Here is a 14,346-nt window from a genome sequence, read left to right on the forward strand (position 1 = left end):
ATGTACTTTTCAAAACCAAACAAACAATCAAATTACAGCTGAAACAATGTCTTGAAACAGCTAAGCGTGTGAGGCCCTGGGTTTAATCCCTGACATTATGTGGACCTCAGTACTGCAGCAGTAACAACAAAGTGAATAAGAGAGTTAACTGAAGTTAAAGGAAACACTGTGGAGCTAGCTGGAGGATCTATCTCTAAATAAGGTTAAATCCTTTTTTAAATTTTTTTTTTCCTTTGGAACAACATAAGCATGTTATTTAAAGCAAAATAAAACTAAAAAGGAAAAAGAGAACTTCTAAAAACTGAAAACAAATGAAATAAAAATGAATTTAATTCAGATTTTGGTGTTGGGCCACACCCAGTCTGGTTCCATGTAAGGCAAATACCCAAAACTTGTACTAGTACTCTGGCTCTGAACCTAGTTTGTATATTAAATTTGTGACTTGGGGCCAGAGAGATATTACAACAGGTAAGGCTCTAGCATATGGCCAACCCACGTTTGATCCTTGGTACACCATATGGTCCCCAGAGCACTACCAGAACTGATTCCTAAGTGTAGAGCCAGGAATAACCCCTAAACACTGCCAGGTCTGACCTAACTACTCCAATTTTTTGTAACTTAATAGTATAGAATTTATAGATAAAATTTTACAAAGTTTAGAATATTTAAAAAAAAATAACCTTTGTGGGGGGAATAACCTTTAAGGGCTGGAGCAGTGGCGCAAGTGGTAGGGCCTTTGCCTTGCACATGCTAACCAAGAAAGAACCGTGGTTTGATCTCCCAGCGTCTCATATGGTACCCAAGCCAGTAACCACTGAGTGTCACTGGGTGTGGCACACAAAAAAACAAAACAAAAAAAAAAAAAAAACAACCACCTTTAAATTATTTTAGGGGTTAAATAGAGCCTTCTGTGAGGTTAAAGGAGCTATTAAAGGAGCTTTAACAGGGGCCAAAAAGCTAACGCACTTGTCTTGTATCTGAGTCAGCCCTGGTGCAATCCCTGGTACTACTTTGGTCCTACAAGCACAGCCAGGAGTGATCCCTGAGCACAGAGCCCAGAATAAGTTGTAAACATCAACAATGCTGACCCAAAATCCCCTCCACACATAAAAAATTAAAACTGCCTGGGACTTAAGGAATGTGTCAATATACATTAATACGAAAAATAAGTTAATCTTACCCACACCCACAGGGTGGGGATAGAGGTACATACTCTACAATGCTCAGGATACCATATGTAGTTCAGATTTAAACCAGGGTTGGCTAAATGCAAAGTAAGCACCTTACTCCTGTACTAGCTCTCTGGTCTTGAGTAAAATCACTGTTGAGCTCAATAGGGGGTACATGGTAGTTTTTTGTACTATTTATTCTTTTATAAATATTAGATTCTTTCATACCAAAGTTTTCTAGATAAAGAAAATAATCTTGAATAATCTGTTCAGGAGGGGAACATCTCCATTATTCCTGTCTTATGTGTGACAGCAGAATTTTAATTTATCAACTCAAGTTTTTCATTCCCTTCATTACCTGAATTTATTATTTTTTCTTTTTGTTTTGTTTTGGCATTTATTCATTTTTGAGCCACACCCAGTGGCACTCAGATTTCTCCTGACAATGTTCATATACATATGTGATATTAAATCAAACCCATTTGTGAGGCAAGCGCCTTATCTCCATACTCTCTCTGACCCTTGAGTCCCCTCTTACCCTTTTTTGGGTATTGTTTATTTGTTTGCTTGTTTTGGAGTCATATCTAACTACACTCAGGTTTTACTCTTGGCTTTGTGCTCATGTGTGCTTATTAGAACCATGAGGTGCTGGGAATTAAACCTTGGCTGTCACATGTATGGTTAAGCATCCTACCACCTATATTATCATTCTTGCCCACGTTTCCCTTTTTAGGTTTGTTTTGTTTTGGTTTGGTTTGTTTTGTTTTGGTTTTTGGGTGACACCAGGCAATGCTCAGGGGTTACTCTTGGCTCTGTGCTCAGAAATCACCCCTGGCAGGCACAGGGGACCATATGGGATGCCGGGATTCAAACCACCGTCCTTCTGCATGAAAGGCAAACACCTTACCTCCATGCTATTTCTCTGGCACGTTTCCCTTTTTAAAGAAAGTTAAACTACAGAGAAGCAACACAGTGGCTAGATTTTCCTGACTTTACAGCTGAGACTCACACTGGGCATTCACAGTGAAGGCAGGAGTATGGGGAAATACAAACAAAAAAGTTTCTTTTATAAAAACTGTGTTCAAAGAGGTAACTCGACAAAATCTTGTCCCCAAGAAACATTTGCCAAGTTCATTGTCTAGGTCAGTTAAGTCCAAAACTACCATGTACCCCTATTTAGCTCAACAGTGATTTTACTCAAGGCCAGAGAGCTAGTACAGGAGTAAGGAGGTGCTTCTGTTGCGTTTAGCCAACCCTGGTTTGTATTTGAACTACATATGGTACCCTGAGCATTGTGTGTGTGGGGTAAGATTAACTTATTTTCAGTATTAATGTATATTGATACATTCCTTAAGTCCCAGGCAGTTTTAATTTTTTATGTGTGGAGGGGATTTGGGGTCAGCATTGTTGATACTTACAACTTTTTTAAAACCCCATAGTTTCAAAGCTACTAGCTACCCACATGCTACACAGTGTTAGCATTTGTTGTAAACCAAAGAAAGCGCAAAGCAATAAGCCTTCAATTCATAATATTCTCGAAGGAATTTAGGGACACCTGCTATTCCATCATCAACCAGCAGGTGGCATTAACTACTCAACTAGGATTACAGTTACCTCAGCCCCAGTAACTAGTGCCTTCAGATAATACATTAAGCTAATGAGTGTTTTCCTTAACCAATGAGATTGATATATTACAATTGAGTATCGAAGAGCTGTCCGAGAAATGGTTTCTTTGGTTGGGCTAAAATTATTCAAGGCTTGGGGCAGGAGAGATAGCACAGAGGTAGGGTGTTTGCCTTGCACGCGGTTGACCCCAAACTGACCTGGGTTCAACAATTCCCGGCTTCCCATATGGTCCCGAGTGCTGCCAGGTGTGGTCCAAAAACCCAAAAAACAAAATAAAATTATTCAAGGCATCTTTTTCTAAAAATTGGACTATACTTTACCAATAGCAATCCAGAATTAAAAAAGGATTTGCCTTTGTGTGCCCAAGCAAACAGCTCAAAAGGTACAGCACAAGTCTAGCATATTTGAAGCCCAAAGTTCAATCCCCAGTATCATATGATTCTCCATAACTGCTAGGTGTACACCCTATTTTGAAAAAAAATTGTTTCCCAAGGAGTAGGGTTCTAAAAGAGAGTGTGGTTGAAATGTAATGAGCAAAGAGGAGGGAGAATGGTAAGGTGGCACTGGCAGATAGAAAGGCACTACGGTGGAGTTTAATGTGACTGTCTTAGGCACTGTTTGAAACTAGAGCAAAGTTGGAGGGATTTGGGGCCAGAGAGATGGCATAGAAGTAGGGCGTTTGCCTTGCATGCAGAAGGATGGTGGTTTGAATCCCAGCATCCCATATGGTCCCCTGAGCCTGCCAGGAGCAATTTCTGAAAGTAGAGCCAGGAGTAACCCCCGAGTATTGCCAGGTGTGACCAAAAAAAAAAAAAAACAAAAAACGTTGCAGGGATTTGAAAAAGACTACCACTAGAATTAGAGGGCAAGAGAGATAACTCAAAAAATTAAAATACCGTATTTTCAGGTGTATAAGACGACTTTTGAAACCAAAAAAAAGTCAACTGAAAAGCGGGGTCATCCTATACACCGAGTATATCCCAAAAAATGTTTCAACATGCCACTAAATGAAAAGTATCTGAAAATTGCCACTAAACGAATTTTCCAACTCGGTCCTGCACCAATCACTGCAAGGCTGCTCAGACTGCCTCTCTGACTCAGCCAATCCAAGCAGGCTTTTTAGGCATGCAAATTAGACAATGTTCTGGACCCGAATCTACACTGTCAAAAGCCTGCTCAGATTGGCCAGAGTCAGAGAGGAAGTCTAATACAGTAGAACCTTTGAACCTTTGCTTGTTGTGATTGGCTCACTGTGGTACATACAGTTGCAGCCCAGGAACGTTCTGTCTGATAGAGCGAATATAGGCCTAAACCTATGTTTTAACTGCAAAATTAAGGGGTTGTCTTATACGCCGGCAAATACGGTACATACTTTGCATGCAGCAGTCCTAGATTTCAACCCTGGCATTACATTATCCCCTGAACATCTCTGGAAGTAATACTACAACTGATTCACTGGGCCAAGCTAAGCAATGAGAAGGGATGGGAAGGGAGGGAATGGAAAGGGAAGAGAAAGGGAAAAAGGGGAAGGAGAGGAAAGAGAGAAAGAGAAAGGAAAGGAGGAAGTGGAGAGAAAGGAGAGAAAATAAAGGAGGGAGTGAGAGAGATAGGGAGAGAGAAAGACAGACAGACACTAGGGGAAGCAGGAAGACAATGTGAACACACACACACACACACACACACACACACACACACACACACACACACACACTGGGGAAGCAGGAAGACAATGTGACCATGCAAACATTACAACTACTATTCCTGGGTGTGATGGGTGCCAGAAGACAGCGCACATACATAAACCTAGCTAAAGGCTTGCTTGGGGCTGAATGTGTGCACTCTTGCAAAGTTTAGGTGAAACCCTTATCTTTAAGGTCATGATATCTGGAGCTGGAATCTTGGAGAGGTCATTAATGTAGATGAGGTCATATGAGTGAAGATACTGAAAGGGGATTAGTTCTCTTATAAAAAGTTAAAGCTTGGTGTGCAGATAGCACAGAGGGTAGAGTTTTTGTCATGCACAAGGCTGACCCTGGTTTCCATATTGTACCCTGAGTCTGCCAAGAAGAATTTCTTTCTTTCTTTCTTTTTTTTTGGGGGGGTCACACCCGGCAGCGCTCAGGGGTCACTTCTAGCTCCACGCTCAGTAATCGCTCCTGGCAGGCTCAAGGGACCAGATGGGACGCCAGGATTCGAACCACCATCCTTCTGCATGCAAGGCAAATGCCCTGCCTCCATGCTATCTCTCCGGCCCCTTTCTTTCTTTTTTAATAATTACTTTATTTAAGCATCATGGTTACAAAATTGTTCATTTTGAGTTTCAGTCATAGAATGTACACCATCCTTTTCCCACCACCAGTGTCCCCAGTTGTCCTCCCGCCCACCCACCCCCACTTGTCTTTGGGACAGAATTCTTTCTCTTTCTCTCTCTTTTCTCTCTATCTCTTTCTTTCTCTCTCTCTCCTTTTTGAATGGTTTAAACTATTGTTAATGAAGGGGTACCATGCATGTCACTTTATCCCCTTTCAGCACCCAGGTCTTATCCAGAGTTGTCAGTTTCAACTATCATTGTCAGAGTGGACCCTTTTCTACTCTAACTGCACTCACCACTCTTTGAGGCACACTTCCTACCATGAACTGCCAGGAGTAATGTCTGAGTGATGACTGGTGTGCCATTCCCCCTCAATGCTAAAATTATACAATTTCTTTTTTTGCTCGAAAGCACCAAGGGGGGGGGGGGCTTTTACCAAGAACCCAACCACACTTGATCTTGAACTCAGCAGTCTCCAGAATCTAGAAAAATGAATGTCAACAAACATTTAAGCCACTCAGTCTCTGGTATTCATTATGGCAGCCCTAACTTACTGAACAGTGCTACAATTAAGCAGACTTGTTTTAAGATTAATAGAGATGAGGAGGAGCTTATATCAAAGCAAGATAATAGGGCTTCACACCACCCTCTAAAGCCTCAAAACAAACATCTCTCCCCACCCCTTATACTTAAGAGTCTCTAAAGAGCAAGGTTTGACTCAGCTGACCAGACTTTTAATAACCAGAAACTGCCAGTCACAAGACCATAGCACCAACAAGAGAAAAATTCAATTTATCAGGCAAATGAACAGGAAGTTCTTGGTCTAATTTCCAACAGCTTTGTCCCTAGACCTTTCAACTCTTCCTTTACACCATACTTTTTGGCCTTCAAACACTGAAAAGATGGCTCAGTGCTGCCCATGGAGGGCAGTGAAACGTTAAGGAAGTGCACTCAGGACTTCAGGAAAGACCGCACATCAGGCAGGGCACTTGCCTTGCACATGGATGACCAGGGTTCAATCACAGGCATACCATATTGTCCCCCAAGCACCAACAGGAGAGATTCCTGAGCACAGAGTCAGGAATAAGCCATGCTATTGCCCCAAACCAAAAAATAAAAATAAAGAAATTTTTAAACAGATAGAGCAATGAATGTTCTTCAATCTTTTTAACACCTATAGACTGGTACCTACATATTGGACCATAGACAAGTATAACCAACACAGAGAACCAATTTTTCTACACCTGCAGATAACCATTAGTTTGTGTGAACCAGTGGTTGAAGACTACTGCTTTAAACAACATATCCAAAGAAAACAATCCTTCACAAGCCATACCTGGAAATGCAAAATAATGGTCCATATCAGGCCCAGGGTCAACTTCGGGTTGCCATCTGTGATGTCATCATTGCGAATATTCACTAATTTCACCTGAAAGAGAATTATAAGCTGATCTCAGAGCTCTGGGATTTTTTGTTTCATTTTTATAAACTATCATTTACATACATTTATTATGATCTTTCGGTTGTCAATTACATGAGTTCTAATACATGAACAGATTCATGTAGTACCACCACAATCAAGAAAAGAGAACTAGGGCCCGGAGAGATAGCACAGCGGCGTTTGCCTTGCAAGCAGCCAATCCAGGACCAAAGGTGGTTGGTTCGAATCCTGGTGTCCCATATGGTCCCCCGTGCCTGCCAGGAGCTATTTCTGAGCAGACAGCCAGGAGTAACCCCTGAGCACCGCCGGGTGTGACCCAAAAAACAAACAAAAAAAAAAAAAAAAAGAAAGAAAAGAGAACTATCCCAAATGGTGACTGTATGCTTACCTCTTTATAGTCAAAAGTCAGATTCATGTAGTACCACCACAATCAAGAAAACAGAACCATCCATCACCTCCCAAATGGTGACTGTATGCTTACCTGTCTTTTTTGTTTGTTTGTTTGTTTGTTTGTTTGTTTTTTTAGTTTTTTAGTTTTTTAGTTTTTGGGTCACACCCGGCAGTGCTCAGGGGTTACTCCTGGCTGTCTGCTCAGAAATAGCTCCTGGCAGGCACGGGGGACCATATGGGACACCGGGATTCGAACCAACCACCTTTGGTCCTGGATCGGCTGCTTGCAAGGCAAACGCCGCTGTGCTATCTCTCCGGGCCCGCTTACCTGCCTTTATATTCAAAAGTCACCCTCCCTTATAAGTAACTTATTCTTTTTCTTTCTTTCTTTTTTTTTTTTGGTTTTAGGTTACACCCAGCAGTGCTCAGGGTTCTGGCTCCACGCTCAGAAATTGCTCCTGGCAGGCTCGGGGAACCAAATGGGACGCCAGGATTCAAACCAATGACCTTCTGCATGAAAGGCAAACGCCTTACCTCCATGTTATCTCTCCAGCCCCAAGTAACTTATTCTAATTCAGAGTAATAAATCTATCTGTTCCTAATTTTGTCTTTTTCCAGAAAGTCAGATAAATGGAATCATATAGTATATGATCTTTTAATGCTTGCTTTTTTTTTTCACTAAGCATAGTGCCACTGTGTTCCCAAACTGTTGCATATATTGTAGATTATTCTTTTTTATTATTATTTACTGAGTAGTATTTGAATCATTGTAGTGATATGATCTACTAATTCCTTTTAGAATATCTGACTTGTTTTTTATTTCAATCAAGTTATCAATTAAACTATACCCACTGTGTGTGGGGGGGGTGTGGGTGTGTGTGTGGGTGGGTGTGTGTGGGTGTGTGTGTTCACTCTCTAGGCTAAAACCAAGAAGTAGGATTTCTGTGGCATGTTATGTGTAACTCTATAAGAAACTGCTAAACTATTTTCTAATGATTGCAGCATTTTGCATTCCAACCTGCAAAGCAACTTATAATAGCATTTGACATTGTAAGTTACTCATTAGATCTTATCAGTCTGATGACCTTTTCCTTTTTGTTTATGTTAAGAGGGAGAGAGAGAGAGAGAGGTCCTTTCCCTGCCAGTCTTTGGCTTGTTCCCAAGTCCTTTTTGCCCTCCTTTTGTCAGAAATTTTCTTTATATCCTGCCTTCCTCAACTTCCATTTAGCTCCCAAATCTCATCTGGCCCTCCACTTCTAGGATGACCAACCACTCCAGTATGCTGGGGAAAAAAATAAAAGGTGCTTCCTAGAACATGAGATTTTCAGTGCAGAAGCCAAGTGTCCCAGGGAAAACAAACCATTTCCACTCGGTCCCTGAAATCCTTTCCTATCATAATCTCATGAAACACTTGTTCAATTGCAGCTGTCCCTCCTTATCTCTTCAACTGCACTGAAATCTGTGTGTCTCTAAAGAATCCTAGTGACCCCAAACAGAAATATATTCTCTTCCATACCCGTGCTGTCCTGATTCTATAGATTAAATGCTGTGTCCCTCCAAAATTCCTATGGTTAAGTCCTAAAGCCTAATCTTATGTTATATGAAGGTGGGAGATCACTGAGCAATGACTAGGTCATGTATGAATTAAAGTGGAATTAGTAAGAAACCATAACGTAGCACCAGGATAGTGGTGGAGGTTCTTTGGCAATTTGGTGGTGGTGAATGTATAGTGACTTTGTATGCTAAAAACATAAAAGAGTAAGTGCGCTTCCTCACAGCTAAAATATGTCCATCTTATAAAGCTGGATCTCAGCAGATACAAGATCCACCAGTGCTCTGATATTGGGCCTCCCAGGTATGTTAAGTCTGCTTCCCTTCCATATATTGGAGATAAAAGAAACTGCCCTTCAGTTCATGCGCTGTTCCTAATAACTGACCACTAACAATATCACAGATGTAGGTTTGCACTGTCAACCAAGTCTTTTTTTATTTTTTATTTTTTTGGTTTTTTGGGCCACACCCATTTGATGCTCAGGGGTTACTCCTGGCTAAGTGCTCAGAAATTGCCCCTGGCTTGGGGGGACCATATGGGACGCCGGGGGATGGAATCCCAGTCCTTCCTTGGCTAGCGCTTGCAAGGCAGACACCTTACCTTAGCGCCACCTAGCCGGCCCCAACAGATCATTTCTGATCATTTTAGCACTCAGTGAACCTATTGATACAATTCATATGCCATGCCAATTCTGGCAGATTTATTGTTTGTTTGTGGTCACACATAGCAGTGCTCAGGGATTACTCCTGTTTATGTACTCAGAAATCGCTCCTGGCTGCTTCAGGGATCATATGGGATGAGGGGAATCAAACTCAGGTCCATCCCAGTTTGTCTGCATGCAAGGAAAATGCCCTGCTGCTATGCTATCACTGTGGTCCTAGTTCTGACACTTTTCATTTTCAGTCATTGCTAGACACCTGCACAACTACAATTCAGATTTCACCTTTTTATTTTCCCCCTTTTAATAATGTTATGTAATGGAGTCACCATGAGATAACAGTTTAAAATTAAATCTGTACAATGCTTTGATGTACTGCCATTTTAATGATGCTAATCTTCCCAATCCATGAGCCCTACCCATTGCATTATTGCTCCAGCCCCTATTCTAAGATGTTTGCTACTTCTCACTCCTCTCTGCTCTTCCTCTCTTCACTGGCTTCTCTTCCTATGTCTAAAAATGTGTTGGTGTTTTCCTTCCTGTTATACACTATACTTCTCTACTCTATTAAAAATTTTCTTTCGGGCCAGAGCGATAGCACAGTGGTAGGGCGATTGCCTTGCACACTGCCAACCCCATAAAGATGAGGATTCGAGCCCCAGCATCCCATATGGTCTCCTGAGCTTGCCAGGAGCGATTTCTGAAAACAGAGCCAAGAGTAACCACTAAGCACTGCTGGGTAACTTCTTTCAAGTCTCCCAGATTTTTCCCTCAGGCCAGATGTGGTAGTTGACAACAGTCATGACCATTACTTAATTACTGGTCATAAGGACAAAGTATTCTGGTTTTCCCTCTTTGGGGATGATTTAGTTTTATTTCCATCATCCTTGAGGGTTTATCTTTCATCTTCATTTTGACCTCCACCTAAGGCTCAACCTTCAGCATTTTCCTTTTCCCTGTTAACATTTTCTTCTTCTGGGACCAGAGAGATAGCATGAAGGTAAGGTGTTTGCCTTTCATGCAGAAGGCCATCGGTTCGAATCCTGGCATCCCATATGGTCCCCCAAGCCTGCCAGGAGTGATTGCTGAGCATAGAGCCAGGAATAACCCCTGAGCGCTGCCGGGTGTGACCCAAAAACCAAAACAACAACAACAACAAAAACAAAAACATTTTCTTCTTCTAAAAAGCAAGGTCTACCAAATGGCTTATCTAACCATAATACAGTTTCTGACCAGCAAGCAAGGTCAGAACTGGATCATTTAACAAACGCTTGTTAAGGCTCACCAGTGCCACTGAAAACATCCCTAAATAGGGACTCAAACCAAAGTTCCCTGGCAGAACAGGGAGCACACAAGATTGTCTTACCTGTCGCTGCTTTAGGAAGTCCAGGGCAATTTGCACATTTTGCAACCTATGAAAACGCATTCTGCCCTTCTCTCGGGGCTGAAACAGAAGTAAAGTGGGAGAGGTTAATTTTAATTATACCTCCTAATCCATGCAGACCTCTTTCCTCTTTCATTTCAAGACCACAAAGATTTCTTTAAATAGAAGCCAGGTGTGTGAGCACTATCTAAGCCCCACTCCATTGCAGGACATGTCTGTGTTTCACCATGCTTCTCAGGTTTATCCTATGCATCTTGTGAACATGTGGATACAAATGCAGAATACGTGCCCCATCTTTTTCACAGGTTTTTGCATAAACACATGTAGTAGGATTTGATTCTGGGTGTGAGGTTAATGAAAACAGTGTGGTATGTCTTAAAGACATGGTCAAATGCTAACATAAAGGAAGGGGATCCTAACTGCACATTACAGGTAATGGACAAAACCTTCTTACAAACCTGGCAAAAGGAATCATTTTTAACTAGAGATTAACTTTTTTAACTAGAGATTAAAAATTTAGACATGCTCATTCATTCCAAAATGACAAGCAAAAATCAGAAAGAAAATTGTTTTCCAGAGGATGAGTATCAAAATAGAAAAGTTACTCTTTACCATCAAATAAAATACCAGAGCAAATGAAACCTTGATGATTTAAAGACTGTTCAATATAATATTCCAGGAAAATTTATTTTCTGTCAATTCTTCAATCCTCAAGGTCAGGAGGGAAGCTCCTCTCTCTCTATCTGGTGCCTCCAAACTCCTGTCCAGGGTTCAAGTACTATCCATCCAAGAGAGTAGAAAGTCTGTTTGCCCAGAGTACATGGAAGAATGCTTATCTCCCTCAGGAACATCTTCTCCTCTCATGTTCCACTGTTGATATTTTACCTAAGCTAGGACTAAAACATCACTTTCACTAGTCTAGCTCATTTGTAAGTGTCAAATTGGAACTAATTAAAAAACTGGTATCAGATAGGTCACCAGAGAAAACACTGCCTCAGGTGGAAATGGACAGAAAATAGTAATCCAACAAATAGAAAAAACAAGAGTGGAAGCACCTCCCAACACTTCTAAGCCACGTTCCCAAACTCTAGGATAGCATAAGAGATCCACTGGACAATAGAATAAAGGCTTAAAATTAGCTTTTTAAACTAGAACCTCTTCTTTACAATCCTTTCAACTAAATAATGAACACATGTAGTTTAGAGCAGCATTTCTCAACCACAGATGCCTGTAGGCACACAGGATCTATCAAGGGAGTAATAGGTGAGACTTGTGGACATGAGGCTATGGAAACAACTCTTGGGATGGGAGCCCACAGTCAGAAAAAGACTGAGAAACATTGATTTAGAAGTTATAGAGCCTATGAAATTAAAGACTCAAAGGTACTGGGAAGTGAGATAAAAAAAAAAAAAAGACTTCAGGAGGACAAGGAATGGGAACACTAATCCTTATTTCTAAGAAAAATCATGGGCTATAATTTAGACATCAACAGGAAATGCCCCTCATAAACAGCCTATTCTTTTTCTTTATATGTAAACTACCAAAAATAAGCACCTTAAGCATGCAAGTTAAATCTCTATAGTCTATAGCAGCTAGATCTTAACAACCAACACAGAAAAACTGCCATGCAGTGGGTGAGTGGTTTGCCAAAAACAGACTGCTTTGAAAACATCACAGTGTGCAGTGAGAACCTAAAGGCCACCGAGGTAGAGAAAAATCAGTTAGTTAGGACTGTGAAGCCATGAGCAATTAACTGTCATGCTGTCAACTAAACTTTACACAGCCTGCAATCTGAACCCAGACGATACAGCAAGGCCATCAGAAAGCTTTGGGTCTCCAGGTCACAAAGGAACTTGATACCTCCAAACACCATTTTTCTTTTTGTGTCAAATATTCTCTTGGAAACTAAACAATTCCTGCTCCAGTATCATCTAACATTGGCAAGAGGCACAATTAGTTTTAACCACTTTCTTTGGGACCCAAATTCTCAGGTGATTAGGGAAGAAGGCAATTGGTAACTGAGCTACTTGGAGACCAAAAGAAGTTCCAGCTCTCTGATGGCCCTGCAGTAGTGCCAGTAGGGGGGGTACTGCTTCCCCAGGGGACCTACTACATCATCATCATCTTCCTCTTCCTGCTCCTCGCTGTTTGTATGGCGCCAGGAGGGCATGCTCACCAGACGAAGGGTCTTCAGCCCTGCTGGCTCCTTTTGCCACCAACCAAGGTAAAGACATGACAGAGTAACAGAAATTCACAACACAAAAATGAAAAGAAAATGAAGGCGACATTTAAATAAAAAGGTGAAAATCGTTATGTAAATGCCTCCCCATCCCCCAAAAGATGAAAAACCAAATAAAAAACAGAACAGATGGTTATATCAAACACTTCTTATGTGGAAAACACATCTTCACTTCACCCTCTCAACTTTTGTGAATCAACTAAGGGAAAAAGAAATGATGAGAACAACCAAGAATGGAGTATATGGATGGTTTACAATGAAATAATAAGATCCTACAAATATCTATAAAAACACATAGAGGTTTCTAAGGTTAGAGAAAGAAATTAAACTGGAGTGTTTTTAATCTGCGATGTCACCTAAAAGCAATTTATAGGCAATATCATCAAAAAGAAATGTCATCCAAAAAAGGCATAACAAAGAGCCAGAGTGGTAGCACAGCAGTAGGGCATATGCGGTGCTCATGTCTGACCCAAGACAGATGCCTATTTGATCCCTGGCATCCCATTTGGTTTCCCGAATCAGGAATAATTTCTGAATGCAGAGCCAGGAGTAACCCCTGAGCGCTGTGAGTGTAGCCAAATAAACAAGCAAATAAAAAAAAGACATAACATTATGCCAAATTACCTAAAATAACTGTGAGCTCTGAAGAGTTAAAACTCACCACAGTGAAAATAAAATTCTGATTACTTATGAGCATCACAAATAAGGATTAGAAAAAAACAGAATTTACCAAGTGGAAGTGAACAGTTGGCTGGGTTCATAAAACCATCAATTTTAAGCAACTAAAATTATAAAATAGGAGCTAGGGAGATAGTATAAGAATTAAGGTGCTATCCTTGTACGTAGTAGATCCAAGGTGATTCCTGGCACCACAAGCGGATCCTCCTAGGAGAACTAACTCCTGAGCTCAGAGCCAGGACTTTGCTCAGAGAATTTCTAGGTGTTCTCATACCCCACTCCCCACAAAGTCACTACCACTCTTTAAAAAAAAAAGATAAAGAGGTGAAATGAAGTGATGTAAGGACAGTGGTAGCTAGCTGGTCTTCGGCACTTAGGTAATAGCAGTGATTTCATATATCATAAACACGAATACTAACACTATTATAACCATATTACAACAATAAAAAAGGAAACTGATAAATTCTGTTGCAAGACATAAAAGAAAAGAAAAAATATGAACCAAATAAAAGTCTCAGAAGCAACCAAGTCTAACCCTAGAAAATGCTATTATTTAAGGAATGAAATCCAATCGCTAATTCTGTTCTTCAAACACAAGAAATAGGGTCTAGAGAGAGTACAGTAGGTAAGCCTTGCACAATGCTGGCTCAGGTTAGATCCCTAGCATCCACATGGTCCAAGTACTGCCAGGAGTAATTCCTGAAGGCAGAACTAGCAGTAACTTCTAGTTACTGGTATGTTCCCCAAAAAAAAAAAAAAAAAAAAAAAAAAAGCAAAAAACAAAAACCAAAAAACACAACCAAACTAACAAAAAACACTCCACAAGAAATAATTACTAAAATTCGGGCCTGGAGAGACAGCACAGCGGTGTTTGCCTTGCAAGCAGCCAATCCAGAAC

The 14,346-nt window shown here is 40.9% G+C and overlaps 1 protein-coding gene across 1 annotated transcript in view; it reads right to left on the reverse strand.

Annotated features, from left to right (window-relative positions):
- Nucleotides 1–14,346, reverse strand: part of MACF1 (microtubule actin crosslinking factor 1) — a 413,147-nt gene that overhangs the window by 223,375 nt on the left and 175,426 nt on the right. The window contains exons 5-6 of the mRNA XM_049774609.1: nucleotides 10,514–10,591; nucleotides 6,443–6,535 (exon numbers count right to left, since the gene is read on the reverse strand). Of these exons, the coding sequence (XP_049630566.1) occupies nucleotides 6,443–6,535; nucleotides 10,514–10,591 (171 nt within the window). The remainder of the gene's footprint in view (nucleotides 1–6,442; nucleotides 6,536–10,513; nucleotides 10,592–14,346) is intronic.

Source organism: Suncus etruscus, chromosome 6 (assembly GCF_024139225.1).
Source record: "Suncus etruscus isolate mSunEtr1 chromosome 6, mSunEtr1.pri.cur, whole genome shotgun sequence".
Lineage (NCBI taxonomy): Eukaryota > Metazoa > Chordata > Mammalia > Eulipotyphla > Soricidae > Suncus > Suncus etruscus.